Genomic DNA, 27,678 nt, shown 5'->3' on the forward strand with positions numbered 1-27,678 from the left:
TTTGCAACATCAGTGTATGGAGTGTTCTCTGCTTCTCAGATGTAACTCCATTGCTAGGGCCAGGAAAGAGGAAAACTTGCTGAAGAGTAAGCATCTTGAAGAAGGTGCTTCAAAGGTTTTCTGATTACAGTTTTGGCTGTTTTAAGAATATTATTAGCCTCTTCATTTTATTTGAACCTTATCCAAAAAGTACCCATTTATTGGATGCGTAACAGATCATCCCATTTCCTTCACCCAATAAATTATTCCAGGTGTCTTTATTAGGCTTATGGATTTTGAAATGATAAAATGATAAGAAAATCCTCGAATTTCCCTCTTTGGCACAGTGCAATTACATGTTTAATCAAATAACTTTCTGGGCTTTCTCCCATGAGGTAATGAACACTGTGTTTGGGAACCAGTATTTAGCTTATAGGTTAGTACTTCTAGCTAGTCAAAGTGTTTTGAAATTAAAGGAATAAAACTTGTGATAAAGTTACCTCATATGACTAGCTATTTTAGCCTACCAATTAATAAAAGTTTTGATCCAGACAGGGCTGGAGTAAATGTTAGAAAAAGCACTTATAGGTCAGTAAAAAAGTATCTAGGTGGGGCAGAAAATGAAGACAACTCAGAATTAAGTTTTGAAAGGTTTTTCCCATTGTGATCCCACAAATGGTCTCTTCTGAGTAGAAAAATTCTTGCCACATTCTTCATATTGAAGTCAGTATCCTCAAATCTATGGGTTTCTGTCAGTGTGAATTGGCTGCTGATTTTCTGAGTTCAATCTATGTCATGGTTGATTTTGATATCTTGTAGTCACTTGTTTTACAGACATGAAGTATTTCACAGCTTTGAGGAATAGAATCAGGTGCCAAGAGCAAATATTAATTTATGCCACTACTTCTGCAAATTGCTGTAAAAATTCCTCATAAAATAGAGGAGTGGATGAACATGCAGATGGCAATGTTTGAGAGATTTAGGAATAAAACTGGACACTAAGGGTCCCTTTCCTCAACAATTGATTTGAAAGATGTATTTACACACAGAAGTTATAGATTGACACTTTATAATAAGGAGTTTAATGAAGTTTGTACAACATACTGAATGGGAATTTGTATGTTATTTTGGTTAACAACTGTTGCTAGTAGACAAATTTAAATTATAATTTGTTAGTGTTCAAAGAAGTTTTTTTGCTAAGGTGGTATAAAATCACATTTTTCTTAATTTAGTTCATTGTAGAAACTCTACACAAAGCTCTGTTTTCTTTTTTACAGTGAGTCTAACAGGAAGGAGTTCTCCTTTACTAAGAGTATCTTGTTAAATATACATTATTTATGTGTTATTTCAGTTGGAGTTCAAAATTTTATACAGCTTTGCAAATGCTTATATTCATGAAAATTTATGACTACATTTTTGGGAATAATTTTTTTATCATTATAGTGACAATCAAGAAAATGTTAGCGTCTTAGAAGGTGTAAGAGAGAACAGTCTGTAAGAACTGTTAGAGATGAGTAAAATCCATTTTTAGGGCTTATGTAGCTCAAGACTATAAATCTTAACACTTCAATACAATGCACAAATATTTTTTCATTTACAAAGCAGGTATTTATGTTTTCAAGTGTTTCACATGTAAAATGAGGTGGGGTAAAGTAATTAAGTGTTTTTATCTTTTGGTTAAGATGCTAATTTCTGCAATTATAAAATGTTTACATGATCTAAGAAAAGGCAACACAAAAACCAAGCAAACTTATTAGAAAAGAATTGAAGTAAGAATGAGTAGAATTCTCATATATGGAAATGAGACAAAGCTTAGAAAGATTGAATGATGAATGGGCATCTATAGCAGAAATCAGTTTCTCTAAGTCTCAATTTAAGTGCACATTGTACCAGTGTATTCTCACTGGAGAAGAGGATGTTACCCAGTTGTGGAATAAGTATGTATGTACAGAAGAAATTTCCGCATGTCTCTGAATACAAAGATGGAAGAGGGGTAGTATTAAATAAGTTTGATTAGAAGTTTAAACTAAAAGATATGGCAAAATTTTGGGCTATACCTTTTTTTCCTCAAAAAGGGGAAGAGTTATATATGAACAAAGGCTTCCTTAGCTTTACTAGTGAACCGGCATACACTGGAAAATAGAGTTGCGGCAAACAACAAAAGCAGTGAAACAGAAAAGAATAATAAAACAGTTGGCTGTGATTTAGTATTTATTTACAGGGTCCGTGCATGCTAGAATCTTCCAAAATTTCACTGTTTGGTTAAACAAAGACTATTCCTGCTGTGAGAGCTGCCAGTGAGAACTGGTGATAAATTCTTGCCAGAAAAAACTAAGGGAAGAAAAGGATCAACTGAAAGAACTTTTACGCTGCTATTGTGAAATCACTACCTTCACTTTTCACATTACAGCCTATTCAGCCATTTGCTGCATGTAAGATGTCTCGGGCACCAGACTAGAAAGAATTCTATTTATACTCAAATGTGCTCATCAAACTCCTGACAACATACCTTTTCTTTTCAATAATCTATTATTATTATCATCACTGCCAAGCCCAGTGCTGAATCAGAACCTGTGTTAGCCATCATCCTGGCACATAACAAAATACAGGATCCTTGTACTAGAGAGCTTACAAATACTGTTGAAAATATCTGGCAGTATTCAGCTGATAAATTTTTAAATTTTTGCCTATCCAGAGATAAATGCAGTCACTGAGCTAAACCTAAAAAATGTTACTTGTCTTCCATAGGTCTTAACTTGTTCAGACGGCCCTCAGCCCTTCAACAGATTGGAATCCCTCTTTTCTTCACAACATGAAATGCTTTTTTATTACATTGTATTAGATTTTACAGAATTACAGAATATTCTGAAATGGAAGGATCATTGAGTCCAGCTCTTAAGTGAATGACTCATACAGGGATTAACAGCCATCCACAACCCTGAGGTTACTAGCGGTCTGCTGTAACCCACTGAGCTCACCTCAGTGGCAATTTCTGTCATGAGGAACCTTACGGTAAGTGGTAGCATTCAAAACTTGGCTGCAGCTTGTGGAATAGATGCTTTTAGAAAAAGGAAAGGCTTTTCAAAGATACACTTAATAAATTTGATGAACTCTTGATAAATCAATTAGAGGAAGGATGAAAGTATGAAAAGTTATCTTGTTTTCTAGGGTCAGGAAAATAGCTGCAATATACTTGCTTCCTAATAACTTTTACTTCTCTCATGCAACCTGACTCAGTCATTTTTATTTTCTCTCATGTTGAAAAGGCATTCGAATATGAGAAAACTCAATCTAAGGAGCTCTAGAAAGAAATCTCATGATCTGTGTGCTTCTGGGTAGTAGATGTTAATGCAATCTGAAATATTTTGTCTTTTGTCATTAGCTGTTGCTTATCCTGGGTGTTTGTCAGAGATGTATTACACTTGCTATATGTCTGGTTCCCTCTCTATTTTTATTCTCCAAATTGGTTGCTGCATTTGAAGGGATTTTGTTTCACTTTTTTTTTCTCTGAACCCTGAACTGGTACCCATTACTGTCCATTTTATGTGTGATCCAGTGAAAAGAGATCACCTGGTTTGCATGTTCTAAATAGACTACAATGATGAAAACCTAATTATATTCTGGGGAATCTGCTGTCCCTTTCTTATGCTGGGAACATGACTTTAAAAAAGATGTTTTTACTGGTTTACAATCCACCTTTTTTGGCTTCTTTTCTAGCTTATTGATCTCTCTCTGCCTTTTCTAGATTTCAAGGCTTTTGTCTGTTTGTTTTAATTTAAAACCACCATTGAACAATATCTTGCAGTTATTTCTGGATGTTTCGCATAGTTTGGCCGCTTTCCTGCCAAGAGGAATTTTTGACTATGTAGCATATTTTGTATCACCATACATCCCATCCAGCCCACATAACAGTCTGCTCTGAAACCATAAGCAGCTTGGTAGAAGATGGAGCAGCCATGTGCCTGCTCTAGTTTCTGCCAATTTCTGGCATCTGGCTCTGCCCACTAGCAGGAAAATGGTTCAAGTAACCTTTCTTTACCTCCTTTTGCACCTTGATCTCTCTCTGTTACGTACTGAGCTGGGGGCCCACCCATTATTTTTCAAGAACTCTCAGCAAGGAAATCCCCTGTGTACGTCAGGTGTAAATACCATAAAACAAGCACAGGATGTTTTGACAGAGTGGGTTTTTTTTTTTTCAGATTTCCTCTTTAGTGGCTTTTCACTTTAAAATACGGCGAGTGATAACACTTGAAAATGTACAGTGATGTGTCACAGGTATCAGAACAAAACGCTCTTTTTCAAGACATGAGGCTCTGTTTTCTCTTCCCAATTGGTATTTTACCTTCTATTTTGTCAATAAAACCACAGTAAGCATGGACAAGCTGAACAATTTTATCTATGTTATGAAGTTGCTTTTTAAATGGAGGAAATAGGATGTTTCAAACTCACAAAATCATGGTATACTAAGATAAAACTAGACTATGAGTAGGGTGTACCTGATGCGCTTGTTATAAATTTTTATAACAATTAAAATAGAAATTTTATTATTTTTTGCTGATATGCCTTAATGGCATTTTAACCATATCATTAGCAGAAAAAAAAAAGTGTTTTATTGGTATCTCAAAAAAACCGCAACAAAAAACTGCTGTATTGGTTATCAAAAAACCCCAAACCCAATGCAAAACAGAAAAAGAAAAGGAAGCACAAAAGCACAAGATTTAAAATATGTACTGTAAAGACTATTTATAAAGGCTCTTTTAAAAAACATGTGATGTTCTGTGAACAATAATTATTGGCAGACTGCAAGTTTCCTGTATTGGAAATTTTCTTTGCCACATTCTTATACACCCTGTCATTGTAGTGTTCCATGTACACTTCAGGTACTGTGTAGTGTTTGCATCAAGAAAGTTCTCTCCTTGCTTCTCACAGTGAGAATTATACCAGTCTTTATCTCCTAACTAGAGAAAGCTGAAGTGTTGATTTAACAACTGGAATACTTAGGTGTCTTTATTGTACTAATGTTAAAGATTATCTCACTGTGAAAAGGTATTTTCCAACTGTTGCTGAGCCAGCCAGGGGTGAGTGTTAATGCTCACTGTTAGAGCATGCTGTGCTTTACTAAGAGCTTGTACAAATGGGATGTGTTCTGGGAAATCTTGTAGTAAGAGCAGATTACGTGAGTGGCGATACAAAGCAGAAGGATCATGTGCTGCTGCTGCACAGTGAAGGTCAGCAAAAGAGCATGTGTTCTGCAGATAGTGGGACAGAAAGCTGCACAATGTAGTTGTATAAGAAGTGGACTTTTGTGTTGAGTTTTCTAATGTTGACAATACTTATGTTCCAGAGTGGAATGAAAGCAAAAGCATTTCCTGTACATCCAACACCCCCCCGCCCCTGATCCTTCAAGTTAATCTAAATACTTCAATTTGAAAAAATAAGGACATTTAATAATGTTTTAACTGATTTTTATATTTTCTGGTCTATTTTGATCACATTTCACCAACTATTAATCAAATGTCACAAATTATTTTTTATAATATAGAAATATTCAATTTTGAATAGGCTAAGATGAAATATTTGGGCTATATCAAATTTCTTTTTTTCAGTTTTCCATTTGTAATTGATTTTTGTCAAGGGTAATGCATTTCTTTGAAAGGTTTTAGTTTTTATGAATTTATATGTCCTAGTACTATTCACAAGATCTATGCTGTTAGTACTACCAAAGATCTAATAGATTATTTTACCAACATCTTGCAGTAGGTTTTCTACATTTAGCTTATGATTTCAGATTCTATCTGAATTGAGTCAATCAATGTGATTGCATCCTTTGCTAACCTTATTGCCCATGTTAATTACTTCTCCAGATAAAAGTAGAGGTAAGCAGAGAAATTTCATTGAGTAACTTACGATTTACAAGTTTAGATGGTAATATTGGCTTGCACTTCTCAGGAGACGCCACATTGTCTTCATCTGTTACATACTCAAAATTAATAATAAACATCATTGCTACTCCCTCTTGATTTTTCACTGGAATTATGTGGGTGTTGCAAATGAAGGTAGATCCTGCAGATGGATTAAAAGAAGAGAAAGAAATATATAAATGGAAGCAATCATCTTTTTTTTCACTTCAGTAATTCTAGTTACGCCAACAGACAGTGAAGAATATTTCTTTAAATTCAATAACTGACCATCAAACATATTATTCTTTAATTTGAACAGGAATGTTTTCATAGAAAGAAATACCACTGTTCATAATTTCTTGGAGTCTTACCTTTACCAAAAGGTTTCTCCTTTAAGATGTCCATTTTACTTTTTGGGGTTTTTTTGTTCACTGGAAGTGCCTATGTAGACAGACTTGCAATATGGAGACATTTACCACCAAAAGTAGAAGTGTGAACACTGTTCCAGCCACAGTCCTTGCAAAGAAAGCAGAATCTGATTCTTCTAAATGTTGAACATTCTTCAAGCATTTGGTTCTATTACACAGGATGAGTCATGCATTAAGTATTTATGGATGTAAATATACCACTATTCTTATTTTAGGTCTCAGTCTTTTGGGACTGTCAAATGTTTAGGTTTGTGTTAAAAATTGTATTTTTTATTTGTTTTATACTCCATCACAAAAATCTTCTAAACTGTGCTAATAATTTTCAATAACTTTCAGAAGTGTTTGACTTAAGTTTTATATACAATTTAAAGTATGAATTTAAAAATACCCTAGTTTTCACATATATGGAACATAGTCAGCCTATACTGAAAGTAATAGAGAGTGTAAACTTTCAACACCTCTGGTGCTAAGGATGTTCTTGTTTAAAAACCTAATTACAGATTTAAGGAGTTATTTGTATAGCTTTAGAAGTTTCAGTTGACAAGGTCATTAGTTTTGATTTAATTCCTTCTATTAATGTTACAGAATATAGTGGTTCCAAAACCAATGTGATTGCTGTAAGCAATACAATAATGTGCTAAAAGCTTCATGCAGACATAACTGTGAGATGGGGTCTTTGCATGATAATTAGGGACTGGTTTAATTTACATCATCTGCAATTTAGGCACTCAAATGCAGTAATCACTGAAACTTGACAGACTGTGCAATTTGACAAAAACAGATCCTGATCTGGATTGCACAAGATTATTTTTTTTTGTTTGCTTCCATTAAGGAGAGAGATAGTACCATTTATATCATTATAACCAAGATCAGTTTCCGGCTTCTTGTATTTAATGTAGTACTTGCTGTTATGTGGTATATATGGCAATTTGAGTTATATATAAAATTGACATGCCGGCCTTTCAAGTTTTGCAGCTGTAACTTCCATCCATTTAATAAAACATTTAAGCTGTGGCACTTGCCACAGTTTCCATGGTTACAAGCTCAATGTCTTTAGTAAACAGAAAATAAGCAATTTAAGACTGTTCCATTAGAGCTAAAAATAGAAGTGCTGCAGGCCAACCATTGCAACATAGACTGGTTAAACAGAAAGGCTGGACAGAATTTAGAATAATCTTTGTGGTTTTAGCAAACAAATAATATACATACTGAGTTTAAAAAGTCGAAACTATATTGATTTGCTTGGAAGGAAATTATGTGGACTGTTTTGCCATGAAGATTTATAGGTTGAGCAGGTATCCCCCAATATCTGGAATCAGGGCTCGGCTGAGGCATGCATGGCTTTGAATAACACTGAACTTCCGTGGATCAAATGTTTGTCAGTGTTTGTAAAGGAGGAGGATGAGGACACTTCTTTAAAAACTTTCCTGCTTTTGAAGGCAAGGGTTTTTCAGCTTTTGAAATGCTTCTCACAGTGCTAAGTAATGACACGATCTCCCATTTGTGTAGAACATTCCACCCTCAAGAATTTACAAACCTCATTTGTACTGGAGCTAGGGATTTGCATCTCTGTGGAAATGCAGAAGTTGTTTGACAGTCCACAGCTTAAGAACATGGCAAAAAGAGCAGGGGATTGAAAATTTAAGCTGTATGTAGAAATATTTCAGGAGCAAAAACTGGGAAAGGTTCCTATGTGGTTTAATTTAGCATAGTTTATTTGAAGACCAAATACGCCACTGGCTAGTAAGTCCACTGTAGTTCATTAGTCTGAAGTTTTTCCAAGAAGCCTGGGTTTTTTAAGAGGAAAGGAATATTTACTTTTTTTTGTGTGACTGAAAGTGGAATGCTGCAAGTTAAGCAAAATATAGTGACAGTCTCAGTCACTGTTAGTGACACTGTTAGTGCTTGTCTTTACTACAGACACTGCTATCTGCTATACACTTATCAGTTTCTAGCTCTGTTGAAGTGACAATAAGGAAATACAAAATTGAAAATAGCAAGGAATACCCTACTGTGAAGGGTAAAAAGAAGAGATGGGTACAAAGAAACAACACTGGCAAATTCAGAAGATAAGCTTTGAGTTGTTAGAGTTGATAGAAATAAAGAAATAATAAGAAGCAGCTTGTTTACAAACAATCTTATTCAGTATTTTCACTCTGGCATCCCACTGCTCCTCATTACACTCAGCATGTTTTTCCTGTTTTGTCTCTATGGTGAATATTTCAAAAGTAAGATATGCTTCCGATGAGCAATTAAAATGGTAATGTACTTTTTGGAATTTGCATTTCTTATCTAACAGCACGGGCAAGTGGATGATTTAATGAGAACAACTAAGAAAATTATACCTTTATAAATAACAAATTCAATATCCAGCAATATATCTGAATTTCCTCACAATTACTCTTGAGGAGTGATCATGAAATACACCTGTTTTGCTCTCTTGTTATCATCGTTGGAGATGATAGAGGACAAGCTGGATATTTTCTTGTCAGCTTGAATTCCATGGTTATAGGGACTTGTTTTCTTTTATTTATGACATTGTAAAGCCCACTGTTTCATCTAGTTAAATTAGTGGAATAATATCCATATGGGAAGAACAGATTTCACTCCCCTGTTTGCAGTGTGGATATGATGTATGATTCCATGGTTATGTATTCAACAGTATGATTTCACAAGACCACACAGCCTTGTGCGAAACAAGTAACTGCCCAAATACATACACAAGTGACAATAAATATTTAAGAAATAATGACTTAGGGTATATTAGGGTTATATAAGGATATATTGCACCATTCGAGCAATTCTGATGAAGGAAAGCCTATTTAACTATCTCTCTACATAGTGTTTAGAGTTGACTTGCTTCAAGAAAGGAGTGCAAGACAGGCACATCAAGCCTATTAATCTGGTTCATGAAATCTATTTACCTTTCCAGTGATTTGTATGGAAGATTTTAGGGCAGATTTTTATTAGACTGCATCTTCTAGATACAACTGCATTCATTTATCTGAATTGTAGTAGTTCCATTTATAAGCAATTTGGAAGGCACAATGCAATTATATATCACAGTGAAGACATTCCAAATTCTCATATGAAAAGCTCTGACAAGTAAACTTTGAAAAGTGACAAATCCCAAAGAACTAATTTGATTCAGCCTTCCTGGGAACAAAATCTTCACAGGCTATCATATATGCCAAGCTCAAAGGATCTCTGAAAAATCAGACACTGGCATTTAAGTAATTGTCCTAATTCTGCAGTATTGCCATGGTTCACAGTAAAAGGACCTTTCAAAATTCATCATGGTTCTACAGGATGGCTCTGGAACCCTCTTGCCCTGAGTGGGTTTGACAGTTGCTATCTGCATTTCACCATTTAAAAATTTAGACTCTCCCACTCAGCACAAATTTCAGGACAGCCTTCATAGGGCTGAGACTAATTTCAATATATTTTGGACCAATCTTGGCTCTCTGTGCCAAAGCATTTATGACTTCTCAGAAATTTTTTGTTACTAGAGCTGCTGTAGACAACTGACTAAGGCTATAGAAAGAAAAATATTGAACATGTCCTCTGTGTGCATATAGAAATTTCTGGGCAGGGTGACCTCATACCAGAGTTTCCTAGGATTGTGATAATTTTTTACTTCTATGACCTACAAGTAGTCCAGAGTAGGCATCTGTACAGTCCATTGCCACTTCTGCTCATCTAAAATTGAAGGCAACAAAGAATAAATCAAAACATAACAAAGGAGGAGCCAACAACAGCTTGCCTACTAGAACAAGACCAAAGACAGTTAAAAAATAGAGCCAGAGATACTCTCCATTTCCAGATCTAGACAGTCCTGTTTGCTGTTTGCAAGACAGCTCTGAATGAAACACATCCGCAGTACCACAATTTTATGGTAATACAGGTACAAGAGAAAGAAGCTGGATATTCTTTGCACTTTTATTCAATAATCACTATTCTTATTTTGGAAAGAAATACCCTCCACTTCCCTCAATATGATTCACACTTTGTCATCAAAACAAATGCTCAAAATGCCTTCTCTCAGAGGCATGAACTTAAAACTACCAATTATTGTAGAAGTGCAATTTAATATGCTTCATATTCAATTGTGTGCTAAGCTTAGTCTTAATTCTATCATTGTTTTACTGAAATGGGGCACAGAAAAGTCCACATAGTTCCAGTTTTGTTAGTAGTGAAGTGAAATATTGTTTTCATAGATTCATTTTTTACTAGTTACTGTGACATCATTAGAGTGTGCTCACTATTATACTAAGTAGAACCTTAATATTTATCTGTTAAGCAAGAGTTGACTTCCATAAATACAAAGAAAATTATGCAATAAAACATAACCAATCTCATTTTGTTATCTTGTGTCCATGTTTATAGCCTTATTTGTCCTTTCATCATAGCATGGCTTATGGGGATTGCCCAATGTTAATAAGAACTTCTCTGGGGAAAGTAAAGAGAGCTAATCTGAGGGAGAATTAATGTGGAAGATCAGAAGACCTTCTCTATCTTTGCCTATCCATCATGGAGTCTCCATCTTTGCGATGAGAAGCCAGAGCATGGCTTTCTACTAACTCCTACACTTCACAAATTCAATATTGTCTTCCTTCCTAATGGTCAAAACACCACATCACTTTCTACTTCTTTCAGCTTGGAGAAGGTCTTGGAAAGGTGTAATACTTGTCCAGGCAGAACATAAAGGGAATTTAATGAAATGAAATACATGTGCTGGTCTTGGGAAAGGAAATACTGTCCCACTTTGTGCAGACATTCAAGAAGGCTGAGACAGTGAGCTTTACCCACCATGCCCAGCATACAAGTAGTAACAAGCCCCTTAGGACCATATGAAATGCAGTTAATGGAAGTCTTGTTCTCTGGCCTAAACTGCTGTTTATAATCCATTTTATCACTAAATGCTGGCAGATAAAGGATATAGACATGCTTCTAATATGGAGTGAGGAAGAGTCACAGGAACTGTGCGGTAGGGGAATTACTTGGAAGGCAAGATGGGAAGGCGGAAACAAGATGTCGTGAAATAAAGCTGTCTCTTGCACACAGCTGCTAAGACTTTCACATTCCTGAAATGTCCCAAGGAGAATATTCATATTTGATACAGCTGCATCTGAGATGTAACTATGGCTTTATTCCCTGTTGTTCCATAACAACTTTCAGCCAAACTTTAAAAAAAGAAATGGAAGTAAGCCAAAACCTTTGTTTTTCCTATGTGTTGTCAAGATTCTAGTAACAAACGTTTAAAAACTTGTTTTAGAAAACAAATACTGGTAATGGTGCAGAAGAATGACATCTGAAAATGACTGGTTGTAATTTATTAATGAGACCAGTATAGCAAAGCATTTTTTATTCTTGAAAGGTTACAAAGAAAAGGAAATTGAAAGAAAAGCAGTATCCAGGGATTATTTGCTCTGCTTTGTGTGGTTTTTGTGACTTATCCCTGAAGAAAGTCCTTTCTTTTATGCTTAAAATTCAGAAGCCTATTTACCTCCACTTTGAGGTCCACTCTAAGCAAACACTGCGTTAGGTGATGTTTAGTTGGCATTTAGGGACAATTGCACTGGGGATGTGTATTGAATATTCAAGCAAAGCCAGTTTGTCAAATAATGAGGCATGATGTGTATTGTGATATAGGGACTCAACATGACCAATCAAGGACTGAAAAGCCAATTTCTTCTGTTTCTATTCAAGTGCAAGCCAGGAAAAACACAGTATGTCATAAGGAATATTTTTTTCAACAATGCAAAGATTTACTTTCTTTCTAAAATCATGCTAAGAACTCTATTCCTGTAATGATATGTTGAAATAGTCATGCAAAATTTTACATGGCTTTATGGTAAAGGACTCCCTTAGCAGCAAATACCTTTGCAAACCTATTTTTGCATTAACTAAGTACTTATTAACAGATTCTCACAACTTAGTCTTTTTGTTTATATAATAAAAATGAGTGGAAGAAGGACTGAATCTGCCCTGAGAATATTTCCCAGCATTTTGTGATCTAGAACCAGATCTCTGGAGAGAGATACCATATAATTACTTGCTCAACTCAGTAACAAAGCCATGAAGAAAATATTGGACAAATACTTCTGTCTGTTTGTACCTGCAGCTCTTTGCATCTTTGCAGTTGGTGTCATTTATTCAGACCTTTGGAGACATCTGATTTGTAAACACCCTATTTAAATTTTGTCAAAACTTTAGTTTATAGGAAAGAATTACCCTTGGATGTTCCTTTCTTTTCTGCCCTGCATTTGTTCTGTAGCTGCACACATAAGGAATAGGAGAAAACTTGATGCTAAGACTAAAGATGATTATATTGGTAGCCATAAAAAGCATCTATTCTGGGAATCCAGTTTGCATTTTAAGTGTTGCCTGTTGCTGCCCTTCATTGTGTACAGGTATAATTTTAATTTCTTCTAAAGGTGTTAAGACTGAGACATAAAAAGAAAAGGGTTTTATCAAACCAGCATTAAAAATGAATGAAGAAATTAAGGGTAACTCAAAGAAACTCTTGATCCCATTTTCACAATTGAATTAGTAGATAACAGCCCCACAATATTAAACTGTCTTGTAAATTTCCATACAGAACTTTGGGCAATGGGTTATACAATTCTCTTTATGTTTTACCTGTATCTTCTGAGCTGTGTCTGTATGCCACCATTTTCCAATTCCATCTGACTGAAAATGAGCCACCGTGAGTGGCAAGGATGGGGAATTCACACACTTCCTATATCTCTGTGACTGTCTATTCTGAAAGACTCACTGCAGAGAACAACTAAAAATAGATAGGAGGTTGAAATGTATTATATCCCTTTTCAATGGAATAGCTATTTTTAAGGGGGGTGTGTAGAGACAAGAAAAATGTATTTGGCTGATATTTATTAGGGACCTGTCAGAGACTGAAAATAGTTCATGCCTCAAACATTGATATAAAGTTTTGCTCATTATAAAGAAGCTACAACCGAAGAAGCTTCCCTGAAGAGTGGGACTTTGAACTGAAAGTCAAACTGCTGATGAGATAAAGGGAAATGCATTGTTCAGTCGTCTCAGGTTGAGTGAAAGGTATGCATCTACAAAAGGCCAAAGCCACCAGCTGCAACTATCCCCGGCTGAGTTTGGGGTGGGGGGAGAGCACAGCTGACAGAAGTCAGGTTTACACAGACTCCCTCCAGCTGAGGGTGGAAGAGGAGGTTTTGGGTGCATGGTGCAGCCTCTGGTGAGAGGCAATAAACACCCATCGTCTGATTACACAAACCGGCCCAGCTGTGGAACCCCCAGCCCCACAGGGCACCTCCACGGGACTTTCACGTGAGAGGCTCGGCCCCACAGGGCTGCACGGGATGCAACAGACCCAGAGTCTGCCGTGAGAGACTGACCCCACCCCAGGGGGACACGCCAGGACATGCCTACCTAGCCTGAGCATGTACACCCATGGGACTCTGTGCCTTCTGGGGGGGTCTTTACCACCAAGAAGACCAGCTGGAGAGGATCAACGGGACATCTTGGGATCCATGGAGTGGTGATATTTTCCTTATTCTGTCCCTGTCACTCTTTCTGTGGTCTCGTTTGCACCTTAATTCGGGCAGAGGCATTTCTAAGAACCTTAAAACTGGATCATAACAGGACCTTACAGTGATTAAATGAGACCTACTTCTTTGCCATTTTATTCTACCCTCCTTAGTAAATATTCATTCTGTCACTGAAATGGTTGCTGATACTAAGATTTGATTTATAGGACCATTTAGGTTTTGTGAGGTATTAGCTTACATTGTTTAAAGGTGAGAGAAGAATTTTTAAAGTAACAAGCTAAGAAAAAAATTGCCCTCTGGCGTCTGTGGACAAGTTCTTTACTGGACTGGCATATGTATGAATATCTCATTTGCTCTCCTTTTAATCCCATTTGTAATATAATTGAATTGGCAGATAAATACTGTTCAACTGCGCATTCCAGCATTTCCTAGGCTACTGCATTGCTAAAATTATTGCTAATTTCCTAATTATAATATCTACACCTACACTAATAGGCTATGGTGATTAATTGTAATGCTGAAAACATTTTGTATGGGAGGACAGTTTCCTGCTTTGTTGTTTAAGCATATATAAACATGTGCAGAAGATACAGAGCAATTAAATATTTGGCAAGGAAAGAAAAATGAAATTAAATGAAAAATAAACAAGCAGTGATATGTTTATAAAGAAAAGACCAATAAAAAAGCATAGAGTGAAAAATGTTGAAAACTGTACATGGGGAGTGAATATTTGCTTCGGTTCCAGGCTGCCTGTAGAATAATTCTGTTGAAACCACAGATGGGCCAAAAATTGCAAGATAGGCTTTTTTCTTTCTGTCTCAGCTCACCTTAAAACTACATTTGAGTTTTGTCAGAGGGGATTTGTCTAGAGCACAGACTGAAGTCAGAAGGCCTGGTTCTGACAGTCAGTCTTGAACACTCAAGCTGATCTTTCTCAGAGATACACTCTTGTCTGTGCATAGTGGGGTGAAAGCTGGGTCTGAAATTGTTTCTGGATGGGTTCTCATTACTGACAGTGTGCAAAGATGGTATGTTCAAACATGAGTGTTACTTGGAATTGTTCAGGCCCTAAATTAGTCTAAAATATCTTACACGTTGTGTATAGCATATAGTATTTCTGAAAAGCAATGTCTGTGACTTGTCAATGGGGATATTTCTGTCTCTGCATAAGCAGTTGAACATCTTTGGCCCAGTTCCTTCCACCTATGTAAAGTTTCTGAGTGCATTGCACACAGTGTATTACCTGATGCTGAGAAGTCAAACATGGAAGATCAGGGCAGATTGCACAAAGGGCTACATCTATGAAAAGAACTTAATTATTAAGCCTGTAAACCCTTTGCAAGTCAATTGTCGAATAACTGAAGATCTTTCATTCTTTTGTGTTGTATGTGTTACAGACTATGTGAATTAAGCAAATTCAATGCTTCTCATCTTGTTTGCTTAGTATAAATACTTCTTTACAGACACTTGCTGTATAGTTACAGTGAATACAAGATATACTACACTTGATGAATTTCATAACTGAAGATTTTAACAGGGAAACATTGTAAACAGTGCTATTTTAGAAAGAAAGGAACTGAAATATTTCACTGAGACATTTTCAAAATTAAGTATTTATTATTTTTAAAGGACCATATTAAAAAGTGATTTTTTTCTACATTGCACATCATTCTTGTGAGAAAAAATATTTTTAAATGTGTATTTTACTGAAAATATATTAAGAAATAGTTTTCAGGATTAACAGTGAATAGTAAATCCAGTTTGCTCAACTGTGTGATACACTTGAACTGAGGACATTTTAAAAGATGAGATTTTTTTTAGATACTAAAATGTGGATATATTTGACTAGGGTTTTCTGTCTATTAACAAAAGAGAACTCAGAATGTAATATCTTAAAACATAGAGCATCCCAGTGTGGGACAGTAATAAAAAATTACCAATGTCCAGTGTCATTGGATGTAGGTCAGTACCACCTGAGAAGGGTCAGTGATGAGAGATCAGATTCATTTCTGAAATTGAAGAGATGGGTGAAAAAAAAAAAAAATCTGGCTCAAATAATAATTATGCAGAACTATGTTTTAAGTGGTACCAATAGGCATTTATATTAGTTTAAGCAATTTTCAATAACTTTGCAGTCTTCGTCAAGACAGAGGATTTTTAATTAGGGAAGGTCATAATAGGAATTGCGTGAATTCAGCAGAACTATGTGCAATTAGAATAGCTTTGAAAACAATTGGATTTCATTGTGAAAATACTTTGGTTTTTTTTTTTTTTTTAATTCACATTTTCAGTAAGCTTATTTAAAGCATTGCACCAAACAAATACCAGAGGTACAGCTCAAAGTGACAAATGTTGGTAGGACACATTTTCTCTCACATTTTTTTTAACAGAAGAATAAAGAATTACAGAATCTCAATGTCTGTTTATAAACATTTTGTGATAATTTCAAATTTAAATATACCTTAACCATAAATCTTTGCAAAAACAATGAGGTGAGAAATAATGGTTCTAATTTCTTATTTTTAGCTAGTTGGCCAAGAGTTAGGAAGTATTTAATTACATGTGCTAAAATCGAAGATGCCTTTTTTTGTTACTTTTTCCCCTCAGTCTTTCTTTATTTCCACCTCTCTAGTTCTTTTTTCCTCATAGATATTCTTTTCTAAACCCTCATTAGAAGCTATGGACTTGTGGGTGTTCAACTGAGAAATGTCTTATTATGTTCATGAGAAAAGGGATCTTAGGTTTGTTGAATATTGCCCATCTTGCAGAAAATGTGCAGACTAAGACTTTTTTTGTGAAAGTACCTTCATTTATTTCCCCAAATTAAACTACATAAACTATTTTAAGAACTAACTGAATTGTCCTGTAATGTAGAACAGAACAGAAAAAACCCAAACAACACCAACACCAAACCACAAAATGAAACCCACACCCCCCCCCCCCCCCCCCCGAACTCCATTTTAGCAATTTGTTTAATTCACTCAAGGTATTGGTCCAGAATGCACTATGAAGTAAAACAGTGATCCAGATTCTGTTCTCACTGACACTGTGCCATTTCAGGGAGATTAAGGGTTTTTTTATGAGACAGTTCTTAAAAGATATCATAAAGAAGAAGGCATTAAATGGCCATACAGTATGAAGGGTGATACAGAAAAACCGATGAACAGCAGGACCCCTGAGGCAAGAGGGAAATGCTGTCATTTCTGCAAACTTTCGCAAGTGCAATGCACATTCAGTTCCATTGGCCAAGTGGAAGGAGTACCATTTTCTTAATATAGGTGCCATTCTTATGGAAATCATACCCTTGGAAAATCACAGTCATGGAAACATACCCTTCCTGATGTTTTATAAGTGAATTGATCATGAGTAGCTTGAAATACACAACCCAAAGTTGTAGAAAAAAATAAATTGCGTCATCATATACAGGGTCAGATGTAAAGTCATTGTGCACATTACAGTGCTTTACTGTAATCCAGCAAAATGTATCTAAAGGGGAAGAACAGCCAGACACAAAATGATGGATTCTTGTTGTATGCAGTAGCTATCATAAGGTCTTGTTAACAGGGACAATGATGTGGAAACCCTCATCAGTGAGAAAGTCAACACTGAAAGCTGATGGAAGTAGTCAGGCTACTCGGATCATAAAACAAGTGGATGTAACCTCGCAGGACAAACAAAGTAGTGGATTTGGGAGTTCTTCGTAACAAAAAATCATGGGATTTTGAATGCATATGTGGTGGGAGGAAGATATGTACTGAAGATTTGTCAAACACACCAGTAAAATATTAAACTTCCTGTAAAAAGAAAAAGAACCTGTTTCCTGGTGCAAAATCTCCAAGCCAAAGATATTGTATTTTTAATTTAAATTCTCATTAGAACTGATAAATATGAATAACTTACTGGACTAAAAGTTCATGGCTGCCCTAGGGGTGGTTTTCATGACCTGATTGCAATCAGTTTAGACAAACAAAGAACAGTCCCAAGCAGTAAAATAGTGGTATTTCTAAATGGGTAATTTTCTATGGTTGAGAAAAATGAAAGCAGAAATAATTGGGAAGTGAAGTCAGACAAATATATGAATGACAAGTTGCAATTCTTAATGAGAATGTTACATAACTAAAGAGTAGCAATTAAAAGGTGCTGAAGATCTTAGCAAGTCCATCTGCACTGAGTGCAAAAGTAAGGGTAACAAATAGGGATTAAAAGCTATATAGTGATTGGAGAGTGGAGAAAGTAAATACACATCTGGGGAAACTGAGAGGTATGAAATACCCCAAGTGGAGAGAGGAATGTGACAACTAAGGAGACTAATGAGAGTAAGTGAATACTCATTAGTGAATACATGAAGCAAAAAAATAACTCCAGTAATAGGAAGAAATTCCATACTGTCAGGGTACTGAGGTTCTGTAACAGGTTGCCCAGAGCAGCTGTGGATGCCCCATCCCTGGGAGCGTTCAAGGCCAGGCTGGATGGGGCTCTGAGCAACCTGTTCTAGTGGAAGGTGTGTCTAATCATGACAAGGGGGTTGGAAGGAGATAATCTTTAAGGTCCTTTCCAACCCAAGCCTTTCTATGATTCTATGATTGTGCCAGCATCCATAAAAGGTATACAGTGGCAATGAAATGACTGTATGGCAGTGAGCCTGACATCAGTTGTAAGCAAAATAAGGAAACCTGTGATGTTAGATTAATTTAATAAAGAATACCAGACAGGAATGTAATTAATGTCACTCAGAGTGGTAATGCAGACATTATTAATGGACAAAAAATCTCATTTGATTATTATATCCTTTGTATAAGAAACCCAACCAAGTCCATATGCATTTGTAAGGTAGTCTACTGATTTTTATGCAATATTCTAATAAAGTAATAGCACTGTGCTTATAAAAAGCTCATTACATGATTTACAAATTGTCTGAGAGCTTCCAAAAAGTCATTAACGGAGGATCATAATTCAGTGCCAGTTTCTAGTGAAAGTCCACAGAAATGACCACAGTACCATTAAGTTGCTTCGAAAAGATCTGAAGAAAATATAAAATCCTTCTATGAAATGCATGGATGCTTCATAAACCAGTTGTGAAGTGGCTAATGATATGCTAATGAGTCAAAATAGAAGCATTTAAATGATTCTGTAAGTGGGACATTAAATGCAAAAAATGCATTATGAAATGGTAAATTTAGTCAGACAGTTACAGAACCAGGGCATGTAGTCTGAAATGAAAAAAGAGAGCTATATCCTGGAATGTACTGTCTCACAAAAGAAATAATAGGATAGTATGTAAGAATGGTGAATGTAGCCTGCATAAAGAAATAGAATAAGAAGTCAACCTTTCCCTACATATGTAGCACTTAGGGGACTAAAACTGGATTGCTGCATACATTTTCTGGCATCTGAATTCTTAAAGTCCATTGAAAAATGGAAAGGGGCACAAAAATGACCAGAGGAATAACATTCTTCAGAATGGTGTGAATCTTACAAATGTCAATCCTTGTTGTTTAGTGAAAAGTGGTTTGAGAAGTGACTTGCATTGCGATCAGTAACTTCATGGAAGGAGTGCTGAATACTAAACAGCTGTTGAGTCTAGCAAAAAGAACCTAAATATCTGGAAGCTAAAAGCAGGTAATTTCAGCTGTATCCTCTGGATACAGAGGATCAGAGGAAGCAGTAGTTCTTTCTCTCCTTATGTTTTTAAGTCAAGACTGGAAGAAACAGACAAGTCCTTTTATCCAACAAAACTACCTATGTAATATTCATCTTCATAAAGTTCTAATGTTTCTTCTGAATATTCTGAATTCTTTCAATCAAGGAGGAATTCAGTGCTTGGTGTCCCAACTTTGCTCCATAAACCAAGATGCTGCCTCTGCCCTCCGTGTAATTTGGATTAAAATTTCATGTGTTCTCCTTAGTCAACTGGTAAAATTTCAAAAGCTGTTCATGATTTTGTCAGATTTTGATATTCTGCTCTTAGTAAGAGGTGGGGTACCAGTGGAAGGAAGGCCAGGTGACATGGGAAGAATAGAGATGCTACTTGCCACTGTGGGGAGATATTTTGTGTGCCCAAAGCTCAGTTGGAGTTGATGATCCTGATGGGTCCTTTCCAACACAGCATATTCTATGATTTAATGATTCCATGGGATCCCATTTGAGCATGTTTTGGCACATCCTTTTGTAATGGTGGTGTAGCAGTGGATTGACTTCACAAAGCGTGACCTAACCTCTTCCTCTCTCCTGCTGATGGACATAGCAGCAGATGGCTGTGGGATGCGCATGCCTGTTTTTCATTCAGATGCATCAGCAGTGCTAAGTCAGTACTCTCCAGGGCAATGTGTGTGGAGGTGCTGTGCCTCTGTTTTTCTCATTCTCTCCCCATCAGCAAAGGGCACCAGTTCCCAACACTGACCCTCCCAATAATGATTGCTGGAGAATGTGTTTGCCTGTCTGGGCTGCATTCGCTGCTCAAATAGCAGTTTCCTGTCTCCTTTAGGAAAAAAGCACAGGCCAGATGGTGATGCAGGGTGAAAGCACTGCCAGTGCAAAATCATTATCATTAACTACATCTCCCCACAAATAATACATATCTATCTGTCAGAATGAAATCTCCCTTGTGAAATGTTAAAACTTTCCTTTGCAATAATTCTTTTAGAATAAAAGCTCTTTTTATCTACTAACAACTCCACCTGATTAACTAAGAGTGTAACTCTTCCTGGACATGGCAGTGGAATTTACTCTTTATTTTTGAAAGTAAATCCAGCTTAACATCCCCTAACCTTCACAGAAAGCTCATGTTCTTAGGTTGGAATCATGCCCTTAGTATCCATACTTGATGGCTTCACATGATGTCCTGACTACCCATATGTATGTCCATCTGTTAGGCTGGCATGGTGCCCTCCCACAAGTTGCTGGACTTTGGCCCTAGGACTGAATGCTTACTTAAATACTTATGTGACTTCCTGTCTGTGTGGGCGTGTGCATGTGTGTGCTGTAACCCTCCTGCTTCTAATGGGCAGGATGGAAGGTATTTGCCTAATTTGCTTCAGGCAAAGCAGTCTAAATGTAACCCAGAACATCTTTAGATAGGGGTGTTTTTGATAGAAAAATGGTAAGCAATTCCATGGAGTGAGTTGGATTTTCCAAGCTGAGTACCTAAATCTAAACAGTTTACTAGCAAAGCATTGCTTTTGCTTAGGAAGAAATGCAAATTCTACAGGGGAAAAAAAAGAAATCAATGGTAAATAGTAATTTTGAGACAGCCCATTAACAGACACAAGAATGAAGTTTTCCACACTAAATGGAGGTGGGTTTAGAAAGGTATCCTTCCTAAAATGGCTGGACTTTCGAAACTCTTCCCATAGACTTTTAGCTTGCTTGTAATGATTTTATTTTGCCAGCTTTGTTTTTCAAGTTGAGTAATTGTGCTTCTCTTATCAGCTGCTTCTGGGTGGCATCTAGTTCAGAGCAGACATCCTGGCTCAATCCACATAAGCAAAATGTGTGATTCCAAAGTCCTGTCTCTGCAAACCCTACAGCTATTGACTCAGGCTCTCCTCCAGGAGATGCTCTGCCTGCTGCTTTTCCTTTCTATCACATATGCATGCCTTCTCAGAGATCCTATTAGGCTGTAGACCCCTTAGCATCTCATATCAAATTTACTGCACAGCACACACAGTTTTGACTTCTGATTTACTACTTGGACAACAGAGGAAAGGAAGAAGTATAGATGTAGTAGAGGATTTTCTGGGGCAAAATCACTTAAAAACCAAATGAATATTTTTGCAAATGAATACAATTTTTCCTGAAATATATTTTCTAATGTTTCCTGGAAGATGAAAATTTGCTTGCTGCTGAGAGAAAGACTGTGGTCTGCCTGTTATACTCTTGTGGGAGGCTATGGCACATTCACCCCACTCACGAACCTTTCCGTAGGAAAATGAATGAATAAGACTCTGAGGTTAAGGTCTTTTGTTTGCCATCTTGACTTTCAGTTTCCTGTAACAGTCTGTCAGCCTTCCTTGGACATCTGTTTCAAATGCCTTACAGTAACTTGCTTAAGACATAGCATGCTTCAGGCACGGTGCAAAATGGAATTCATAATACTAAATGATGCAGTGTTCACAGCCACAGCCCACTCCTGGCAAACTGCGTGTTCCATGTTCTGGTTCTTAAGACAACTTTAGTAATTTGTTTAGGTATCTGTATGAGAAATGAATTCTGCTTATAATTTTGTTCTTTTTTTAATAGGCAAAATTGTAACGAAATCCTGGCTAATAATCAAGAAAAAAAAATGTTGATGCTAAGTCATCACGTATCCAGTCTTGAAAATATCCTTTAGCAGAAACCTGTCAAATATAAGTCAAAGCATATTTCTCTCATAATAATCTATTTGCTGCATTTAGACCTTGTTGATTTGGAAGTTTAATAACTCTAGACATTGGTTATCTTTCAGCTTGCTAGACTGATGACCCTTAGCAACTGAGCAATGCTTACTAGTATTTTCCAATTTTCCATTTTAGATTTGTTTCTTCTATTGAACTTCATAAAAAGTAGGGATGTGTGACTTACATGCAACTGCTTGACTCATGTAAATTGGTGCCTGGCAATTTTAAGGGCTTCAGTGTTTTACCTGTACAGTGCCCTTGAACGTACAGATACTAAAAATATACCAGCACACACGTGCGCGCGTGCGCTTGTATTTAAAAGCACGTGTGTTCTATACACAAAGCACTGTAATCAAAGGTCAAGATCATCTGACACCTTTTATTGTGTAACTGTCCTGTTTACAGCTGCATTGTTCAGCTTGAATTTTTAGATTGACTTTTTTCTTCCAAAGCTCTATGTGGGAGTGTTGCATAGAATCAGTAAGTTATTCATCATAATAACACAAGAGGGCATTTATGATGAGAAACTAGAAACAAAACTTAACTTCAGGTGTTCTGAATTATCTTCTACAGGTTATAGATGTATCTTAGGCAAACCGGTCCTAACAGGCAATAGTTAAATACCCTATATGTATTCTTGAATAATTTATTCATGATATGCAAGACTGAACAGTTAAAAAAAAAGAACAGTAAAATAATAAACATGAGTGTAGAAAATAACAGTCAAAATTTCACATTGTACCTTCATTGTAACAATAAAGTTTGGTAGATGAAGTCCAGATTTATTTTCTTAAATGCCTGAGATTATGTTATTTTTCTAATATTAATGAGTCATACAGATTTTATGTGCTGATTGAGTCATCTTTACCACAAGAAATTAAAATGTGTATATTACATTCTATTAATGTAATTTCTGACAATTTTTAAATGGTCTATTTATTTTATGGTAATAATTTTTTAATATACACAATATGCATTTTTCTGTGGGGTGAAACCAAAGCTCATCCTTTTCAAATTGCAGTATCTAAATCTGTGGTAATCTCCTTTGAAAGTATGGCATAGAACATGTTATAAATACCACAAGAAGGGCAAAATTTACTGTGCAATAAAGGTCAAAGTGATAAAACCAATAAAGAGTATAATGAAGCCCATTGGCTGTGATTCAGCTGGACACTTAAACAGATGACAATTTTTTAGCTTGTGAGAAGTCTCCTTTGACTTAAGTGTCCGGCTGAATATGTCAGTAATTTGTACTTTGTGTATTACTTTGTTTATATTATTTAGACATTACAATTAAAATCTTAGACTTTGTGCAGATATCTGAAATGACAGTGGAAGAACTGAAGTATTTACTAAGCCCAGTGTGAATATGAGAAATTAAGGAAGATTTAAAAAAAAAAAATTAGGAAAAAAAATCCATCCATAGAAACATGTAATTTGAAGTCAAATTTGTATTCCTGCCAGGGCTTTTTTCTACTTTTGAAAAACTTGTATTTAGGAGTTCACTCCTCGTATTTCACTTCCTTACATTGGGCACTGACTTCAAGAAAGGCAGAGAAAGGTAAAGCCCTCCCCATTTTTGGTGCAGCACCACAGCCCAGTGAGGCTCACTCTCTCAATCAGGATCGTGGCCACACCCTCCCTAAATGCCATTGTGTCATGTTGATCAGCAGAGTATCCGAATTTTGGCATACAACTCTATGTGCTTACTCTGATCTCTCTGCTTATCTTTACAACACATTCCATATCTCCCTATAAATCTGGATATAAGGAAACTGTAGTGCTCCATTAACTCAGAAGCAAGTCATGCTTTGTGCCCCAGAGCAAAGAAATAGAAAATCAAGTCTACTGGTGTCTATGCAGCAGAAAATTTAATTTCAGTTCCAGGTCTTTTGAAATTAATTTCAGTGTCCAAATGACGATCATGATTTTCCTTTCATTAGCACCGATCTTGAATGAGTTGATCTGTGCAAATGTGAGACAGGGTTTCATACCCATGCTGTGCATTTTCAAAACCAGTGTCACAGTAGCTTTGTATCTCTCTTTTGAGATTTCAAACTAGGCTAGGGACTGGCTGAAAGTTATTACAGAAATATTTTCATTTGAGAGAAATGAATCTACATTTTTGATTAATGTAGAATTTTTATGAAGTTATCTAAGGAGAACTTTTTCTTGGGAAAAGAACCAAATAAAAGTAACAAATAAAAACATTTTTTGGGGGAAAAAGCTGTCTTTTAAATGGGAAATACTAAACTGCTACCGTGCCAGGTGTAAGTTGTAGTTTATTGATCCCCTCCTTGTATTTGTTGGATTCTCTGATTGTGCTTCATCTCCCATGATACCTTATAATGTAGTAATTCTTTGAATTGACAAAGTACTGTACCAATTTTTCAAAAAACCCTAAACCATCCAAAATGACAGTGTCTGAGAAAACTGAAATAATTCCATATGCATTGGTTTGATACAGGTCTAAATATTTGTTTTCCTTTCTTCTGAATGGGAAAGTATAAATTTGGACTATCTTTATTAAACATTAAAAAATTTCCATTAATTTTCTCCTTTCCAAAAAGTTTTACATTAGCTTCTTTTAGACAGACTATATTTTGTAGTTGCACTGTGTGTTTGGGCTTCCTTCAGTTTTATTATGTTAGTGTACCTGAGACTAGCAGCAAAATACTGATTTTAATAGATTTTACCTGTGCTGTGCAGTTGTAAATAACATGTCCAAATTCACATCCTTCAACTAGGGGAAGAGCTCTGGTAGGGTGAAAATTCTCTCACTGTAAAACTCAGGCTGTTCTCTTTTCTTGAGCAACTCTGAAGTCAGAAGGCTCAAGTGCAGGACGACTCTAGAATGAGTATACATACCATTTGGAAGAAATACATTATTTCCCATCAGAAAATGCAAGTCTATGCACCTTTGAAGTGGTACAATATTACTCTTCCCTTGCTCAAGTTTATTGTGTGTTCTGGCTAATCTTGTGTTCCTACTGCAATGGACTTCTGAAACTCCCTTTCAACCCTGCCCTGCCATTTGACACCCAAGGAGAGCAGAGAGAATGACTTCACTAAATCATAACTAGCAAGGGAAGCAAAGACGTGGATGAAAGGAGAAATCAATCTTAAATGAGAAAAAAGAGTAGGAACACTATATGTTCTGCAAGCCAGCAGTTCTCAGGCTTAAATGGAAGTCTAGCAAGCATTACAGATTAAGATGTCTGTAAAAGTCAATGGGAAAGAAAAGAAATTCCTCTCTCTTCCTTGGCAAAGCCTATTGCCTAAACCAAGGTAAACATTAATCAAGATTACAGTATGTCTCCAAAGTAAAAAGGCAGTTCAGATGCCACTCAGACTATATTCTGCTAATCCATTCATTACTCGTGTTAGCACACTAGCATGCCCAACTCAATTTCTACGCTTATCTGGAAATTGCTATTAAAAATTTATATTCATTTAATGAAACACTTTGTAGCTTATTATTTTACCTTGTTTATATATACCTTGTTTCTTTAATGGGGAAATATTTGAGGGGTGATACAATAGACCATAGAAATGCTTTCATGGTAATTCCTCCCTCAAGAATCTGAAAATGATATTATTTGTCCATGAGGCTTCCTTTAAGTGGTAGTAAAATGCATGTAGTAAAAACCCTACTTAGGCACTTGCTGGCATTCACTTGTTGCTAAATTGCACTTTAAAATAATAATTTTCATGGGAAGGTTTTAATTTTCAGTATTTTAGACTATGTTATATAGATATTATTCTTAAAAAGTTCTGCCGTTGGATGACCCTGGCGATAGTCTGGAAAGCCCAGTTCATGTTACTCTCATGAGTTTTGTTGCAATGTAAAATACGTGTCTTGTTTTAATTTGTTACCACCACAAATGATATCTGAAGTGCTATTCTATGCCAAGTTTTGACAAAGACTGAAGTCCTGCTCCTTTCAGTGATATTACAGATGTGGAACTACAATTGAATTTTGCATGTAATGCTTTCCTAAAACAGAAGGCTTTAAGTAGCAGAACTATGCAAGTCCTTGAGTTGCATAAGCCCACAAACAGATACTGGCATGCAAGAAAGCTTCATTATTTTCACCTGTCTATCTGACTTGTTGGTAATGTGAATTTATGTCTTTTAATGACAGTGGTATCTAAAATTAGAAGTAAAGTATGTCAGAAGACCAAGAGCAGTATATGCTGCCCAAAGTGTAGACTAAAGTTATACTAACTGGGGAGGTGATTGGGATGGGTGGAGTGGATCTTTATTTTCATTTGTTGTTTGTCTAAACTAGACTTTTGGAATACATTAGCAGTTTAAATGATACTATAAAATATTTAAGTTGGTATAAAAGTTGACAGAAGCCAAAGACTAGCACTAGAAACCTATACATTAGAAAATGACGAACAGTATTGCTTGCACAGTCTAAATTAATATATGTAGTCTAAAGTAACATATGTGCATATATTGTCGGTGGAAATTTTGAAGATCTATTAGAATTTAAATACAGGGAGTATTTATAAGTACCTCATAAAATATAATAGAGATAACTTTATCTAATAGTTTACAACATCAGAAATGCAAAGAATAGTATGTAACACTTGAGGACTAATTTTTTACTAGACTGTGATCTTCAGACCTGTTCCTACAGAAATATCATATGGGTTATGTCTTGATGCAATACTAAGGAGGTGGGGAAATGAAGGTAGGAATACAATACTTTGCTAAAGGGTGTTTGTACTCTTTCTATTTCACTAATCCTATCCTTTCACCTGGAACAAAAGTCGTAAGTTATATTTTTTTCTGTTTTGTTGTTGCCTATATTTCCCACCCACGTGAAGAGTAAATATCACTGTTTTATCAGTTATAAATAAAGTGTTACTGTCAGAGCTCCAGTCCAGTCCAGTGTATGGGCTCTGTTGCAGTTTCCGCTAGGATGCTTTGGACTTGTATCATCCAATGTGTATTTCTTTTCACATGGCAGAGGCAGAATTCTTCCTAGTTTCTTAGAATGCTGTGGGTGTGAAGTCAAAATGTATCCTTCAAATGGCTTAGGCTGGTACCTAATTTTATGAGCTGACATGGTATTTAATGCAGAGAAGGACAAATTTATATTTTTATAGTAAACATTCAATTATGTCTTATTCCTTCTAGTTCTGAACTCTTCATCCTTTTGTGCCTGCATTGGAGCACAATACTACATATCTGCAATTGTCATGCAGTAAGATACAAAATGCGAATAACTGTCTACATTCTTTTTCTGAATCACACAGGGTTGTTTTAAGCTGTCCAGCGCTATTTAATACATCATTATTTATAATTTTCCCATTCCAACTTCATCTGCCAGAAATATTCAGCTTTATTCACACCCTCAGGAAACACCAGGAGAATCTTCTGCACAGTCAAGATATATTGAAATTTTGCCTCTATTACAGACAGAATATTCCCTAAGGGG

The 27,678-nt window shown here is 36.0% G+C and overlaps 1 protein-coding gene across 6 annotated transcripts in view; it reads right to left on the reverse strand.

Moving 5' to 3' along the window:
• Positions 1 to 27,678, reverse strand: part of KCNH7 (potassium voltage-gated channel subfamily H member 7) — a 220,538-nt gene that overhangs the window by 82,316 nt on the left and 110,544 nt on the right. For all 6 annotated transcript variants that reach the window (XM_042040298.1, XM_042040296.1, XM_042040297.1 and 3 more), the window contains exon 3: positions 5,887 to 6,042. In XM_042040298.1, the coding sequence (XP_041896232.1) occupies positions 5,887 to 6,042 (156 nt within the window). The remainder of the gene's footprint in view (positions 1 to 5,886; positions 6,043 to 27,678) is intronic.

This window comes from Corvus kubaryi, unplaced genomic scaffold (assembly GCF_017639235.1).
Source record: "Corvus kubaryi isolate FWS band 111438036 unplaced genomic scaffold, C.kubaryi_AGA036_p1.0 37396, whole genome shotgun sequence".
Taxonomy (NCBI): Eukaryota; Metazoa; Chordata; class Aves; order Passeriformes; family Corvidae; genus Corvus; species Corvus kubaryi.